At 44.7% G+C, this 17483-nt stretch overlaps 1 protein-coding gene across 4 annotated transcripts in view; it reads left to right on the top strand.

The window, feature by feature from the left end:
• The window catches only part of HDA15 (histone deacetylase 15), an 83884-nt gene extending 66715 nt beyond the window's left edge, over positions 1-17169 (top strand). For 2 of the 4 annotated variants that reach the window (XM_086493077.1, XM_086493078.1), the window contains 7 exons: positions 6195-6263; positions 6450-6558; positions 7075-7154; positions 15228-15310; positions 15409-15454; positions 15628-15799; positions 16697-17169. In XM_086493077.1, the coding sequence (XP_086349203.1) occupies positions 6195-6263; positions 6450-6558; positions 7075-7154; positions 15228-15310; positions 15409-15454; positions 15628-15799; positions 16697-16800 (663 nt within the window). In that variant the 3' untranslated portion in view covers positions 16801-17169. Of the gene's footprint in view, positions 1-6194; positions 6264-6449; positions 6559-7074; positions 7155-15227; positions 15311-15408; positions 15455-15627; positions 15800-15959; positions 16528-16696 lie in introns of all 4 variants that reach the window. The other 2 variants (XR_015185622.1, XR_015185621.1) reach the window with 2 other exon arrangements.
• The last annotated feature ends 314 nt before the right edge of the window (positions 17170-17483 follow it).

Raw genomic sequence — 17483 nt, 5'->3', positions numbered from 1 at the left:
TGGGGTACGCATGGATCCCGCTAAAGTGGAAGCAATTAGGTCATGGCCAGACTTGAAGTCCGTACATGACATTCGAAGCTTTCTAGGCTTATGTTCCTATTACAGGAGGTTCATCCGAAATTTTGCTGAGATTGCTTCTCCACTCCATGCACTGCAAGGAAAAGGAGTTACTTTCAAGTGGACAGCCAAGGAAATTTTAGCGTTCAAACACTTGAAAGAGAAGCTGACTTCAGATCCGGTAATTATTTTGCCAGATCTTTCTAAACCTTTTGTGGTTCAATGTGATGCGTGTGGCCATAGTCTTGGTGCAGTTCTAATGCAGAATGGCCGAGTAGTCGCATATGAGAGCAGAATTCTTTTGAAGACTGAAAGAAACATGCAAGTCTATGAGAAAGAATTGCTGGCAGTAATTCATGCTCTCACTAGTTGGAAACACTATTTGCCAGGGACTGATTTTGTTGTCCAAACGGATCATCAAACCTTGCGATATTTTCTCACACAGACGAAGTTGTCTGAGAAGCACATGCGATGGGCAAACATCTTGTCAATGTTCCATTTTCAGATTGTGCATGTGCAAGGGAAAAAGAACGTGGTGGCTGATGCGTTGTCACGAAAGCCCCAAATTTCAGCAGTGTCAATTCTGTGCCATTGTGAACTAGACGAAATGAAGACACAATATGCTGAAGATTCAGATTTTGCAAGGATCTATGACCAGCTTGTTGATGGGCAACATCATGAGCACTATATGCTTAAGAATGACTTTCTCATGATGCATGGAAAGTTATGCGTTACTAAACAATTACGGCCAAAGATTTTGATGGAAAGTCATGCTCCACCTTATGCTGGGCATCGTGGAATTGATGCGACAGTGAAAGGGGTTGAGGCATTCTTCTATTGGCCAGCTTTGCGTCAAGATGTTGACACATTTGTAAGATCATGCTTAGTATGCCAAAAAGTCAAGTTTGACAGACAAAGGCAACCGGGATTGTTGCAGCCATTGCCGATCCCTGATAGGCCATGGGAAAGTATAGCAATGGACTTTATCTTTGATCTTCCAAGGACGCAAACAGGAAATGATGGGATTTGGACTATCATTTGTAGGTTCAGTAAGCAGGCCCATTTCATTCCTGTTAGGAAGAAGATAAAGCCAGAACACATGGTCAAGATATTCATGAGCAATATCTTTAAATATCATGGGATGCCTCAGTCAATTGTCAGTGACAGGGATCCACGTATGACGAGTCTTTTTTGGAAGGCATTGTTTGAGAACATGGGCACTACGCTCAAGTTCTCTTCTTCGTTTCATCCGCAAACTGATGGACAGTCAGAAGAGGCAAATTCTACTGTCTTGGACCTGCTCAAATGTTATGTCTCAGAGCACAAGGCAACTTGGGAACACCATCTCCCATTGGTTGAATATGCTTACAATAACACTGTGCATACGTCAACAGGTAAGGCACCATTTGAGATAGTGGAAGGAGGAAAGAAAGTCCCGCCCATTTTGCGGACTAAGGACAAGATATTTGAGGCAGACAAGTATGTGCAAGATATGGATGAAACATACAGGAAGATAAAGATTGCTCTTGAGAAGACTCAGGCTAAGCAAAAGAAAGCTGCTGATCGCCACCGTCGTGAACTTGTATTTTCACTCGGTGATTGGGTACTTTTGCGCTTTGAAAAGGCCAGGTTAAGGAAAAGGAAAGGCAAGGAACGCTTGTTTCCTAAGCTCTGTATGCGATATTATGGTCCTTTTCAGATTTCAGAAAAGATCAGCGATGTAGCTTACAGGTTAAAGCTACCAGAAGGCTGGAAAATACATAATGCTTTTCATGTCAGCCTTCTAAGGCTCTTTGTTGGTGATGCGCCAGAGAATATGCTTGATGAGGAATAACCCAAAGTGGAAGAATTGGATGAAATCCTTGTTCCTGAACAGATATTGGCACATAAAGAAAGAAAGGTTAGAGGAAAAGTTGCAAGACGCTATTTGGTGAAGTTCAAAAACTATCCATCGTTAGATGCCAAATGGATGGAAGACTCTGAATTGGTTGATTCACCTCAGCTATTGCAATTGTATCTTGAAGCCTTTCAGATGGAACCCACAGTGACTTGATGCAGCCTTTTTGGAGCAAGGCAAGAGCATGGTTCATGATGCTCAAGAGAGTAGTTAAGCAATTGTATCTACTCTTTCCATACAGAATTTAGCTAGAGAAGTTTGTGCTCAAGAGTACACTGGAAGACTTCTATGGTTGATATATGTGTCGTAGCCAGGTTGGTGGGATTGTTTAATCGTCCAACGCTACATTTCCGGAAGCATGTATATCTTGGATTCCCATCATAGAATATATGTGATATCAGGAGATATCCACATGTATTATTGGCATGCAAGCGAGGTCGCTTGCAATATTTCAAGGGTGGGGTGTGTCACCGGGAGGTGTATTTTTCCTGTTGCCTTCCGTAAATAAGTATTAGATATATTTATTTTATTTTTACTTGTTTGTCCCGCAACCCTTGAAAAGGTGCAAGTGGACATTGCATGGCCAGTGTGAAACGGCTGCAGCCAAATGGGTTTCTCACATCGGGGATCTAGGTTGGTCAGACAGGGACTGCCCGAGCCAGTTAGCACTGAATTCTGATGAGTATGGAAGCTCGTGTGCGCCAAACTGGAATTTGGGCCACTCGTCAAGTCACTGCAACTTTATAAGTCGAAAGGGGCCAGTAAATTAACCCACATTGTAGATGTTGGTCAAATGGTAGTCTTCAATGATGGTCAGGAGACCGATAGGGACGCCATGGAAGCATCTCCTAAAATTTAGGGAACTGCTATTTTTGACCGGAAAATGTGTTCGCGTCATTAGCTCTGGAATGACAAGGGGAACATTTTATTGCTCTGCTGCCAAGTCAACTGACGCACCAGTTGAGATATTTTTAGCAGGGAAAGCCCAAACTCGGAAACTGGGCGACGTGTCAGCCTGTGAGCGATTCTGCCACTCTGGGAGGCAAAAACGAGCTGCATATCAACAAAGGGGGCGCCATTTTCAGCCTCAGGTGGATTGTAGCAGGTACAGAAGCTATGGAATGCTTACCTTGCCCTCTATGCACAGTATGGTGACGGGAGTGATGCCCCGTACGCTACATACTGCTCTCTTTCTCCCCTACGTACAATATGTCATGCCCCACTAGTGGGCTTCTCATTTGACCTATGTACAGCTGTGGGGAAATATGCTTTCATGCCGAGGCAAGAGCCTCTTTGCACAGGAACTGGTGTAGCTAGCTGCTGCACCAAAGCAGGTCCACGAGAGGGTGATAACCTCTCGATTGCGCAGTAAATTCAGCACTGTTTGCTTGCTGTTTTTACTCTGTTTTGAGACTGTTTTGTGGCCGGGATGCTTCCAGAATCAAGGGGCACCAAGCAGGGAACAGTGTAGGGACCGTCGTGTGCCCAAATCAGGTCAAAAACAGGACTGAATCAAAAATTACAGCGACCTGGAATTTACTGTTTTGTGCTCCCGACTGAGGGATAACGCCAGTGGGATAGAGTCTTGAGCTTGGAAACTGATTCGGATTAATTTCGGTGTCGTTATGCTACCGAAATTCTACCGAATCTGGAGCGTACTAGCTGGATGCAGGTGTTCGAACAATGCGTGCGTATCAATCATGCGAACACATACTACTTCCTGTGAGGGTTCTTTGGACCTAGGCTCGAGAGCCAAGATCGGTTCTTCCTGAGGGAGTTCTTTGGACCTAGGCTAGAGAGCCAAGATCGGTTCTTTGTGATTGAGCGAATCTACAACGAGGTTAGCTTCACTAGAAAAAGCATCCACTAACACATCATCCTTATGAACAATCACATCATCTTCATGCAATTCATCATGCTTGTGAGAAATCACATCTTGATCATGCAAATCATCATGCTTGTGAGAAATCACATCTTGATCATGCAAAGCATCATATATATACCTCCATAAGTTCAGAAAAGTTTGAACTCACGAATTATAAGAGGGAATAAAGCACTTATAGAACTATAAAAGCACTCTCTTTTTGTAATTCCTGCTCTCTAAATTAAAGAAATACCGAAAGGGGCGCCAGTCTTTGGGGCCTACAGGGTGTCGGTCTCGTGTGCGCAGTGACATTCTAGCGCTAGACGCAACTGTGTTCTCTTCCCTTCTAAGTGCTCTGTGTAAAGTTAACAGGTAATTGAAATAGTACCGCCCTCTACGTTGTATAGGCCGGTTATAGATTGCCCAGGGGCCCGGTGTGTCTCAGAGTAAAAGATGACGTCTCTTCCAGTAAAGCTATCCTCAAAAGCTCCTACATCAAGATGCATAGATCCATTGCAGTTCCAGGCAGCTACTTTGAGTGTGGTCCCATAAGTCTCGCACCATCATGTGGAGCGTCGCTCTATTATTACCACTTTTCCGTCTCGGTAAAAAGCGATCTTGCCTTTTCCCCTTGCCGCTCTAATCTCCGACATTACTTCCTGCATATGAGCGATCTGCGAGAGGGTGAGATCATTCCCGAGAAAGATGCCAGTCTCTCTAAGAGTTGGTCTTTTCTTCAAGGACTTCTTCGCTTCCATGGAGGGAAAACGGAGGATGAGTGCTCTTTCTTTTGAGGTTTCTCCACTGCTTGCATTTTTCTTTATGTTGCCCACTCTCCATGCCCTTGTGTGCGTCGGCTCATGAATCCGCATCAAGGCTGTGAGTTCTTTTACTTCTTCGTCCACATTGTCTTTGTCTTTAAGACCGCAAATTCTCACATGTAAAGCGCGCACCCTTCTCCTTTGCTCCTCCTCTAGTGTCTGATTAATGATGTTGTTGGGTGTGGGCGTGGGCGTGGGCGTTATCTCCTTGCCTTTTCCTTTCTTGGCCACCTTGATCCATTTCTCGGCTTTGTCCGCCTTCTGTTGTGTTTTGGTAAGAACATCCACCCAAGAAGTCGTCATTTCTTTGTGCTGCTCTTCTCCCTCTTTGATGGCCCGTACTTGCTCCTTGATCGTGTTAATTTCTTCGATTACTGAGGGTTGCAGTTCGCCCTCTTCCAGTGTGTTTCTTGATCGTGCTTCGGCGAGATCTTTCTATAGTGACACGATCTCTTCCTCTTGGGTCGTCACTCGGTCTTCCAGCGTGCTTATCTTGCTCTCTTGGATCAGCACGCGTCCTTCGAGCATGTTTATTGTACCCCAGAGATTGCGGTTCATCCTGGTAATGATCTCCGTCATTTCCTCTTTGCATTTTTGAATGGCATTCTCTAGGGGGTTGGCTTTATCGTTCATCTTCCTCATGCTTGAGCGCCGTCCGCAAGGGGGTGGCGGGAGAGAGAGAGGGGGGGTTGGGGGTGGCAGGGGGGAGAGAGAGGGGGGGGTGGGGGGGGGGGGGGGGGGGGAACAGCGCGTGGGGTAGGAGTAGGGGGGGGTGGGGGGGGGGGGGGGGAACAGCGCGTGGGGTAGGAGTAGGAGAGAGAGAGAGAGAGAGAGAGAGAGAGAGAGAGAGAGAGAGAGAGAGAGAGAGAGAGAGAGAGAGAGAGAGAGAGAGAGAGAGAGGCAGTACGATAGACTTAAATTTAACAAACGTTAGACTTAAAAAAATGGGGGGTTAAAAGGTTAGTGCGTTAAGAAAATTAACAGCGCGATAGAGAGAGAGAGAGAGAGAGACATACGCGATAGAGGGGGAGAGAGAGAGATATCGCGATAAGCACACGTGCAAGGGGCGGGTGCGGGGGCAGCGTGCGAGTAGAGGCGGGAGTGCAGGGGGCAGCGCGGGTGAGCAGAGGACGGGAGCAGGGGGCGGGGGTGCAGGGACAGCTCGCGAGAAAGGGGGGGGGGGGGGTGCTGCGGAGCAAAGGGCGGTGGTGCAGCGTCAGTGCGCGGGCGGGGGGCAGCGGCAGCGGCAGCGGCAGCGGCAGTGGGAGAGCAGGGGGCGGGGGGGGAGAGAGAGAGAGAGAGAGAGAGAGAGAGAGAGAGAGAGAGAGAGAGAGAGAGCATGCGTAGTGTGTGTATGCTTACATATGTACATACATGAAGACATACACTTCTGTTTCATGGGCCTGTTTTCCTCCTAGGAGAACATTTTGTGTAAAGATCAAAATGGGCTTCGAGGCAAAACTTGCATAATTTGTTATCATGTCTCTTAGTCATGAATTTCCTTTTGATTTTTCATCTTATCCCTGTGGCGAAATACTATGCGTTTTTTTCACAGGTACTGTATATTTCTTTACATAGACACCAAGGGGGACTCTTCTATCCAGGAACTGGAGCTGCTACGGAGGTTAGGCTCCAGCATATGTTTTCTTTGCGCTGTTTTGTTTGGTTTGTAGTGATGTGCTGGGGGCCATTTTCTATTTTGGAGGAATAGAAAATTACATTCTCAACTCTCTTTTTTGCTTATATTGGTGGAGACTTTAGCTCTATAAGTGGAACTTTGGTTTTTATCATAGCTTTTGTTGGATGGCAGGTTGGTTTTGGTAATGGAGAAGGTTACTCTGTGAATATACCCTGGCCTTGTGGTGGTATAGGCGATGAGGATTATATATTTGCATTCCTAAACGTTGTACTTCCCATAGGTGCTCTCTTTTCACGCTGTTATAGATATTATGATGCTTTTAACTCCAGGCATTGTGTGCATTTTGGCGTGGTGGGTAAATATTTGATTTGTGGTTGAATATTTTGAGTAGTATGATTGTCAAATCAGAAGGTCATATTTGGTTCTAAATAGGAAAAACACTGTTCAACCTGACATATCATTTAGGGGGGTTCTGTAGTTTTAGGCTGGAGTTGAAGTTTGAAATGATCATTTTTCACTTGATACCCTCTGTGTGTATGCAAGGGAACTTAGAAGAGTTGTGAGTTTTGAAAGAGAATAGTGACACATCAAAAGGTTTACAGAGAATGCATGTCAAATAGTAAATGTGAATGATCGTTTGTGAATGAAATTTAAGATTTAATATTCTGTTCAATATTCATTTTGATGCATCTTGTTTGTTGGAGCAAGGGACCCCTAATGTAACCCAAAAGTTGCAAGCTAATTTTGTGTTAAACAGCACAATCTCTAGTTGCTAAAGCAAGCCTATTTTGAACAGCGGAACAGTTTGCACCAGATATCACTATCATCTCTGCTGGGTTTGATGCGGCAAAGGGTGATCCTTTAGGTGGTTGTCAGGTAGGATACTTGTTTTTAACTCGTGATTGTTTTGTGACATAGTATTTTTGTCAATGTTAATAGAGTCACAGTGTTGATTTCAAACTTGTTAGCAAAATATAGTAGCCGTTTGTTAACTTTTCAGACTTTTTCCTAACACGTTTCAAACTTGGGCTTTGATGATTGATCCTAATGGATAGGAGTTTTCTTACTTACAAGTCATTGAATACCAAGATTTTACTGCCGATTATTTTAGAGTTGAATGCTACAATATACTTGCCAAAAACATAAAAATACAGGGTCATGTTTGATTGAGCCCACATATGTGAATCACACTTTCATAGTCGTTTGCGTTTACGTAAGAGTGACATTTCATACTTGTCTACGGTTGGAGGTATGACTTTATTTGAGCACAAGCATATCTAGCTTGACAACCCTGTGGATCTTCTTACAAAGGTCTAGTCTCCTAGAAGTTTGCACACTGCTGAGTGCCGATGGTCTTGCTTAAAGAAGGCACCTTTCAAGTGGGAGGTTGTTGGGTGAGGTAGTAGCCCGCACTCAACTTTAGTAAGTATATGATGTATCATTTTTTGCAATCTCAATCAATCAAGAAATAAAGGGCTTCACACACTTAGTTGTATTGATTGCATAGAGCTCGTTCAACACAATCAACACGGATACAGATGGGAGACAGCCCACAGGACAGTCACGAGATCTGAGCATGGGAGTAGAGGTTCATGAGGAGTAGCATTGCTATTTAGGGAGGAGTTACAGCCGCTACTACATATTGTATGGAGAGATGATCATGCTAGATACATGTGGGTGAGGCTGAGAGCTAACACAGGCCGATTTCTATACATTGCCATATGTTACTTCCCCCCCAGTACGTCAGTATATGTTGCATCCAGAGGACAATCGCCTTTCTCTATACTAGATGATGATTTATGGGAGTTTTCTAGGGATGGTGATATCATCCTTCTAGGGGACTTCAATGCCTGAACGGGCAACTCTCAGATAGTCTTCTACGACACTTCAGATGAGATGCTTATAGAGTTGGATGTGGGTGAGTTGGGGTTTGACAAATGCTCACGTGACAGAGAGCAGACAGAGTATGGGAGATACCTCACGGAGATGACGACTGCACATGGGTTAGCCATACTCAATGGCTTACAACGATTTCCTGGAGCATCCGGTTTCACATGCTTTCCATACAGACACGAGGCCAGTATAGTGGACTATGTTATGGCACAGCTGAGCTTTATTCCTTGTATTCAGGATTTCATAGTGGGAGCCAGACCAATGGGCGTAGCAGTGGATCATGCACTTTTGACATTATCTGTTTCATTTCAGTCCAGTATAGCCCAGACATCAGGAGGTACACTAGAGACTGACTCAGTTTATACAGAGGAGATCTATAGCCGTCTATGCACAGCTGGTCCTGGCCTCTCAGTGGAGAAGTGCACCACTTTACTGATTGAGACACTGCATGGTGCAGCATCAGAGGCATACCCACACACTCAGCCGGATTGGAGGCGATATTCTGGGAGCATGCCCCATAATAGTTGGTATGATGAGGAGTGCAGAGAGATGAGAGCCCAGCTTTAGAGGGATCTTCTTTTAGGAGTCAGCACTTACAGACAATCTCGGATTGCTTCCCGACGCCTTGTGCGACGGAAGAAACGAGCTTACTTGGCTCAGATGGAGCGAGACTTGTATCAACTATTCTTGAGTAGAGGCTCAGGAGAGGCATGACCATTCTTTCATGAGCACCCCCCTCCCCCAGTGATTACTTCTCCTGATGTGTGGGGCCAATATGCCTCATTGCTATATACAATTCTTGGACAGGACCCCCTTTGAAATCCTACAGAGCCATGCCCACCTACTAGCACCTTCTTTACCACTGAGATGGTAAAAAGAGCCATTGACAAGACCAGCAGGGCATATGATCATGATGGTCTAGTAGCAAAGCACTTTACACATGCTAGAGATATGTTGGTAGAGGTTCTTGCAGTGTTGTTCAATCGTGCCATGTGTGAGGGGCTACTTGAGACTTGGAGATTGTCTACTATTGTGCCTATCTTCAAAGCAGGCAATCCTACAGAGCCTGGGAATTACCGCACTATTATGGTTGGGCACACATTGGCACGGTTGTATGCATCCATTCTTGAGCAGTAGTTGAGTAATTGAGCAGAGGGTGAGGGTGTACGAGCAAAGGTCCAGGCCGGTTTTAGGAGGGGTTTCTCCACTCTTGATCATATTCTGACACTCAGAGCCATCATTGAGGAGGGCAGGTCACATGGGAGACGGATTTATTATTGTAGCTTTGTCGATTTCCGCAAAGCATTTGACATGGTACCGAGAGATCGATTCATGCGCAGACTTCAGGAGATGGGGGTGCCCATAGTGTTGGTTTGGATGCATTACACAAATTTGCAGAGGATAGTGGATTGTCTGTAAACCTTAGTAAAACCAAGGTTATGGTGTTTAACACCACACCACAGTGGATCAGGAGATCAGCACCGACTTTCACATATGGTCAAGAGATTGTAGAGTATACAGATGCATACACTTACCTTAGGGTTGTCTTCACTGGGCCGAGGTTTTCTTTGGGGAGAGCAGCAAAGACTAGACTGACTAGAGATTTTGTGGCGTTGAGAGGGTGTACGAGCTTCAATTCAAGCTGGATTGAGGAGTGGATTCTCTACACCTGATCATATCTCCATGCTTAAAACATGGGAGGAGCTTTTGACACAATCTCGAGACCCCGACTAATACGGAGACTACATGACTTGGGAGCCCCACAAGAGCTTGTATGGGGTATGATGGCACTCTATGAGACAATTATAGGGAGATTACGGACAACATAGGGAACAAGCAACTCTCCACCATCGAGAAAGAGATGAAGGAATGGAGGACGGAGATGGAAGAATGGAAAGCAGCTTTTCTCCGAATATGCGGAGCACCTTTACAAAAAGATTGCTCTCCTTAAAAAAACTGTCACTTAACTCCTCAAAGTCAAGATGGGATGCCAGCTTGAAGAAGGAGAATTTCAGCTATTCAAGAAGAGGAAGAACGACACAAAGAAAAGACAGCTTCAAGGGTGGAGGTCATCACAAAGACACAGAAAAGGGCGGAAGACGTTGAGAGATGGATCGAAGTAGCTAAGAAGGGGAAAGGTAAAGCCTGCCCTGCCACTAGTACTCCCACACTTATCAACATGACGTTGGAGGAAGAGCAAAGGTGATGAGTGTGGACATCACATGTGGCCGTTGTACTAAGCTCGAGCAATATAAAGAAATACCGAAAGGGGCACCAAGGTTTTGGGGCCTTGGGATGGAACTCCGCCACTCCCTGTCTCGTGTCGTGCATCTCTTCGAGTTCAGTGTTATTTGAAGTGCTAAAAGTTCGTCTCGTGTGTTCTTTCCCTTGACACGTGGTATTAGAGCTCCAGTTGTGTGCTTTTCTGAAAGCATACCGGTCCTACCCAAAACAAATAGAGCATCATGGCGTTTATGGATTCAGTAGAGTACTTGCAGTTTCTCCTGGACGAGCTTCGCGACATTCTTTCACGGCATCCGCAACAGAATCTCCCGATGTTGCAAGGTTTCCAACGGTTTCTGAATTACATGTTACCTCCTCTGATGCCTCAGGTGGTACCTCCTCCTCCGGCACCAGAAAGTATAAGTGGTTCCAACGGGCAACCTTCCCAGCCGTCTCTTCCGATCGGGGGAGTCTTCAGGAATATGGTGCAGTCGTCTGACCCTGATTCAATGCAACCGCCTTTGCCATTGGCGTTGCCACCATCTTCCCCACCACCACCGCCACCAAGATACAATGGTTGGGGCTCGTATGGATACCCTTTTTATCCATACCTGGGGTACACGCCTAACCAATCGAAGGATTTCAAGGATGGTGGCACGACTATTAAATTTTTCATAAGAAGAAAGCATTGCAGTTTCTATAACAATTCGACAATATCTATGCATTGGGGAATTATATAAAAGAATCCAAGATTTCTCGAGCAATGGGATTTTAAAAAGATAATGCTATGCAGTTGTGGAGCTCAATCGTGACACAACCGCATGCTCAAAGGAGCACCATTTCTAGCTCGAACCAACTTTGTTTGCACCACCGATTTGAATGTTTGACGTTGGCTTTAATACTGGTTTCAATGCTTGGTGATTTATTTCCGGGTGAAGTAGTGAGAAATGTTGTTTTGGTATTGTTTGAACCTTGGAACGACGCAGACGGGATGTCTAGGGAGCGTTTCATTGTACATTGGAAAACCTCTGAACGATGCAGACGGGATGGTTGGGGAGTCTTTAGTTGTATGCTTGAAAACCTCCAATCGATGCAGGCTGCGGTCTGGGAAGCGTTTGGTTGTATCAGCCGTTTGAGCTCATCGCCCGTACCTTTTTATGTCATTTGCGAGGGGAGTGACGAGGTAGTCATTGAGTAGCTCTGGGGAGTGCTTAGTAGCGCTGTTTGTTGTGTCTTGTAACATGCAGATGTGAGCATTTGTGTTGCATTGTGATGTGCCTACACCAGATATTCCTAATTTGGTGAGATTGCCTAAGTATGTAATTTTAGAATTTTGCTATGACGGAATATCAAGAGCTCCAATCTGGAAGAAGAACTGATTGTCCTTTGGAATGTCGCTTGGAAATTTTTGAACTACCTTGAGTTGTTTTGGAGATAATACGGTAATTGTGGACGATTACTCTTCTTTCAAGAAGGGGGGATGTCACAAATTGCTGACCGCTGAAGACCCGGTGGGTTAGAGCTTCTCGAGCCTAACCCTAGCTAACCTGTAGATCTTGGCCGAGGGGCCTAATCCCAAAGAGAAGCAGCAAAAGAAGAAGTATTACCAACTTACTGATCCTCGCGCTGAGTGGGGTAATTTTTAAAAGTAGTTTCTACCAACTTATGGAACCTTGTCTAATGGGGCCCAGGTGCCTAGGGGCCATAAATAAAGTAGGACCAGCGCGCGCACACACACACACACAAATCTTGCAAAAAACACGTGATGATGTGGCAATTGTATGGACTTCCATGAATTGTGCTTGTAGTTGATGACGTCGCAGAACGTACGGACAGCCCTACTGGTGCTAGCTTTTGAGGATCAAATGCTTTAAGGCTTGTAGCTTTTCATGCAAACTACTTTTTAGGCAAAACTATAAGCTAAGCTTTTGAATCCGACCACTTTATTTACAACCATACTTAGGCATGTTTTACGATGACGGGGCTTGAGAGAGAGGGATGGAGTTTGACTCTTGAGAGAGAGAGAGAGAGAGAGAGAGAGAGAGAGAGAGAGAGAGAGGGGAATAGAGCTTGAGACACGAAAGGGAGGGATGGACCTGGAGAAAGAGAGGTAGAAGGGACATTTGTTCTTTGAGGGTCTTGTGCTTCCCGCAAAAAAAGAACAGGTAGAAGCTAGAGCTCCATGTCCAAGCTTAAAGCTTTAGCAAGCTCAGTAGAGAGAGGCGTTGAGAGCTTCAGGAGGTGAGATGAGCCCCCAAACAGCCCCAAATCAGCCCTCCAAATAGCCCCAAACGTGTCCCAAAATAGCCCCAAATCTGCCCTTTGTTTTTGACTTTTTCGTTGACCGTTCCGGATGCCCCTTCCGCCCCGTTCCGGGTCACCGTTCCTGTTACACCCTGTTCTAGAATGGCGTTCCGTTCTGGACTCTGTTTAGGGAGCCAGACGCTTCCGGAATGCTGTTTCGGAATGTTCAGAGTGAGTTCCGCCTGTTCCCTGTTACAACTTACATGGCAAAACACAAACACAGTAGCAAAAAAATAGTAGATCTTATGTACAACCATCACCTGTTGCTCCCGGCATGGAAAATAACCTCCGTCACTTGCAGATTCATTGTGGCAGAGTCTCCTTTTCCTTATTGCTAGCGCAATTGCCGAGAGTGGGGGTGCCCATGTCACTTTTGTAGGTTCAGGGGATGGCAGGAACAGCAAGGGAGCCTGGTGCTTTTCTCCCAACAAGAGCAGCCTGCAGGTGGGGGGAGGTGACAAAGGAGAGAGAAACAGCTGGCAGCAAAATGTAGAGAGAGGAGAGAGAGCGATGGAGTCCTGTTTTTTAGCCAGATAGGGGTAACCTTTTTTTTAATGAAGTGGGCAGCGAGCCACTTATTCAAAATGTGTGAACCTGTTTAAAAACTTTGTAAAAACTTGTGAGCTGCTTATACAGCACTCACGAGACGTCCTTGGATGCAACCTCATGCAGGTATGCAATGTAGATAGAGACTCCCTCCCGGGAAAGCACTCAAAAACATCCTGGCTTATTTAAAACTTCTTAGAACCCATCTTTACAGGTAATTCTTACCTAGTCGGATTTCCTCCTCAGACCAACGGAATATTCCCTATCTAATGTTCCCTCAAGAATACCCGTTACCCGGTCTCTCCCACCGAACATACGGAACGACTCAATCGCGATGCTTAATGTTACCCATCATATGACACATCAGAGATGCCCGTTCCTGGTGGCTTTTATCAGTTCTTGTAGACCTACAGTTCCCAACGTAATAGTTCAAAGTGCACACTTTTAAATAGCCTACTTTCGTTAAATAGAAATTACTGAGAAAAAAAGAATAGTCAATTTAGCAACATCTTCTACAGAGCCATATTGTAAGAGAGATGGTAGGAATCCAGTCATTCTCTACTATGAACACCACGGGAAGGTACTGAGGTGTAGAACTCTCAAACCATACCAGCCTTCCGAAGGCATCATGATCTCTTGTCTGAAAATTATCCCTGTAAATTATCTTAGACGGAAACCTCTGTCCAGGGGGTATCATGCTGGTTTGCAATCTGTATTTGAACATAAGGGGCTTCTTCTAAACCCGATAATGGCGGGCCTCGATTAGTAGCGTACTACATGAAGAGGATATTAACACACATAATGGCCCATCTCTCACAGGTGTGTTAGGAGATCCACTCTAAAGCATAGAATCGAGCTTGCAGCCATGTGGATGATGGAATGTCTGATAGTGAAAGCCCGCAGAAATCAAATTGCTTTACTAGCCTCACTGTTGTGCCTACTGTGTGAGGCACCTCTGATTGGACCTTCAAGGAATCACACTGCTGAAATGCTCCAAAGGCACCTGAGGGTGTGCCTCTGACTGCCAATCCACGTGCTCCAATGGGGCTCCTGGATCTGACTGCTGATCGAGCTGCTCTAGCTGAATCTCTGACTCTTGGTCTGGAAATCTCTCATCACTCGGCCCGTTTGAAGGCTGCTTTGTATCCTATCTCACCACTGGTCTGTAAACAAAAGCAGACCCTGTTATCGCTTGCCTCAGTCTCTGTCTCTACTGACCACTTTGACTAGGATGCTGTTGACTCAAGCAGCCTAAAATGTGCCAGAAGTCTGGAAAAGCAACCTTCACTGGAAATCTTGGAACCTGACATCTGTCCTCGAAAGCAGCAACATCAAAGTCCAAATAGCAACCTGACATACGACATCAAAATGTGTGTGTAGGATATATTTCATGAGAGGGTATGGGTGAAGAGTCTGCAAAGATGGCAGCCGGATCTTAGAAAGCCTGCTCCATCCTCGGTTGTCTGGCCTGCTGATGTCGCACCCCGATCTCTTTGATCTCTCTCCCTCTGATGTAGCCTTGTGTTCCGGATTTCTCGACCCAACTTTCCAGGTGTGTCAGATTTAAAGAGAGAGGCAAGACAGTCAATGTGTCTAGAGAGAGAGTATCTCTAGAGAGAGAAGATCATTGTACACACGGATGATTCTTGCTTTGACTCACACCTTTTGATCATACAGCTGGTAATGCAGAAGCAGTGTTGGGCTTCCTCTATGAGCTAGATGTGGAAACCATAACCAGACGTGTGAAGCATTGAAAGTGACATGTTAGATGGATTCTTGTGACATGCATGGACAGGCCCTGACAAAAGAAAGAGCATGACCCTTACTCTTCTGCTGCCCATGTTTGCAGGTGTACTAAAGGGATTACTGTTAATGATATTACTAAGTACATTATCACAAGATCGCTGAGAAGGATATTCTAGTACTATGTATTATCGCACTCACTATGTTCTTAGTACCAATGCAGTTATCTTTTGGATGCAGGTCACACCCCTTGGATATGCTTACATGACACAAATGCTCTACTTACTAATGAAAGGAAAGCTGCTTGTTGTTTTGGAAGGAGGGTGGGTCCATTTTTGTTTGACGGGAGATTTCAAGGAAAAAACCCTGGTTATGATGTTCATGGAGTGCTAATAGTGATTTTTGACTGATTCTTGTGCAGGTATAACTTGCGCTCTATTTCTGCTTCAGCAACAGCTGTCCTGAAGGTGTCTTTTATATTGTGGAAATTCTCACTAGATTTACGTTTAGGATGATAAGTACAATGTCCTTCAGTTTAGATGCCCTGCTGTTCCTTTTTTCCTGACATAAAATTTATCGAACAGATGGACATCTGCTGTTTCTAGGTTTGAGAGCCTTCAAGACTAAATCTTTTGTGCAGGTCTTGTTGGGTGAGTCCCCTGGTGATGTTCCCAAAGACTACCCGCCTACATATGCTGGTCTAGTTGCCGTCTTGGAAGCGTGCCATGTCCAGGCACGTTTTTGGACAATTGATCCTATGTCGACTCTGAAGATGAGGATGCAACTTACTGCTGCAGAGGCTAAATTTAAAGGTGAAGCAGTACTTTGTCATAGAAATTTACTATTTCTATCGCAGTTTGTTTAAATGTGCCGTCTTCTTGGGGGTTTGAGGATAATGAGATGACAATTTTATTACTAAAGAATGTTGCTTAGAACAATTATGCTTTGAGACTAAAGACGCCAAATTTGCAGAAGACGATGAGCAGCCAGCACCCAGCTCATACACAGAAGAGTTGCAGCCAAGCAAGGATGAGGGTGACAGTTCCATTAAATGAATGTGACAATCTGTTTCTCTGATAACCAGGATGCATTCATGTGTGCTGGCCATTCCCCCTAAAAAAGTGCCGAGTCTCTTGTGTATAAACAGCTCATTGCTTTGTGACGAGCATCTAAAGGGAAATCAACTGGCGAAACAAATAAAATTAGTTTTTTTCACATGGTTGTTGTGCAACATTGTGATTCACATCCCCCTTATTCATATTTTTGTGCTTGAAGTATCCTAATTGAGCAGCTTTCCCTTCCTTTCAATAAAACTGAGAAGAGTTAGATCATCCAGTGGGTCTTAGGAAGGGAAAGATTTGGGCCAGAGCTTGTGCAAGTTATCTCCTCAAAGGCTTCAAATCCTGAAACCGCAAGGCTATGTGTGCATACTTATCCTCGAACAGGATATTAGAACTGACGAATTTTGGGCTATTGAAGTAGTGATCCTTTGTGTCCCGGGCACTTTGATGATGGAACATGGATTCTACAAAGTGAGAAGGTAAGCTGGCTGAAGGATCCATCACTGTTGCAATATTTACCAGTAATTAGCTTGTTCTCAAGAGGGTTTTGATTTATGTTTTCTGATTTAAGAAATATTCTTTTTTCTTTGCTTGAGGCAAGGTGGATTTTGCTCTCTCTCTTCTTGAGATGTGGTGCTTATTGTGCAGGCAAGCATGGAATGAGACAGGTTATTCGAGGTCCAGTTTGGTGGAGATGGGGGAGAAAAAGGATTGTTTATGATCATTGTTTTGATACATCTGGGCCACGATAGGATGTAAAAAGGTTGTACTATTAATTATTGATTTAGTCAGGTGGAGTTTCTTTACAAATTAGGGCAGTACGTTTAGAGGACTGAGTTGATTGAGTTTTGTATAGCCTAGGATGAGGCATCCTGTTGAAAACACCTCAGTGGGTTGACCTTTTGTAATGTACACTAGTTAGGGGCATGCCAAGAAACTACTTTATGGCCTCATCCCATTTGATTGTTTTTGTTTGTAACAGTGGAAAGATTTTAATTTTGATGAACACCGAGGAATGAGTACCGCCACCAAACATCAATGGGCTTCCTATTGTAGACTGTGGAAACAGTTTAATTTTACCATGGAATGACCGTCTCCATCTAACTTCATTGGTTGTCATATTGGCAATATGATCAAATGATTATTTTTCAAAATCTCATCAAATGCTTAGGGCTGGCTTTTTGATGATCTTCAAATAGGGGCTTAATGATCTGACATGCATATGGCCTTTGTGTCTCTCAGTTCCTTCGCAAGTTTTTGGTTTGTTCCAAAGACATTGATTGAGGGCATCTATGATTATGACTCTGCCCTTGCACCTTCTATGCTGTTTATAATGTAGAGATGATAGCCATGTCAGAGTGTGAGACTATAACCTATATGCGTTATAATGGATGGTAAATAGCAGCAATCTGGATATACCCACACTTGTAAGTGC

This window comes from Adiantum capillus-veneris, chromosome 21, assembly GCF_014529385.1.
Source record: "Adiantum capillus-veneris isolate H3 chromosome 21, ASM1452938v2, whole genome shotgun sequence".
In the NCBI taxonomy this organism is placed as follows: domain Eukaryota; kingdom Viridiplantae; phylum Streptophyta; class Polypodiopsida; order Polypodiales; family Pteridaceae; genus Adiantum; species Adiantum capillus-veneris.
Note: the sequence above shows the minus strand (reverse complement) of the source record. Positions and strands in the feature narration are given on the sequence as shown.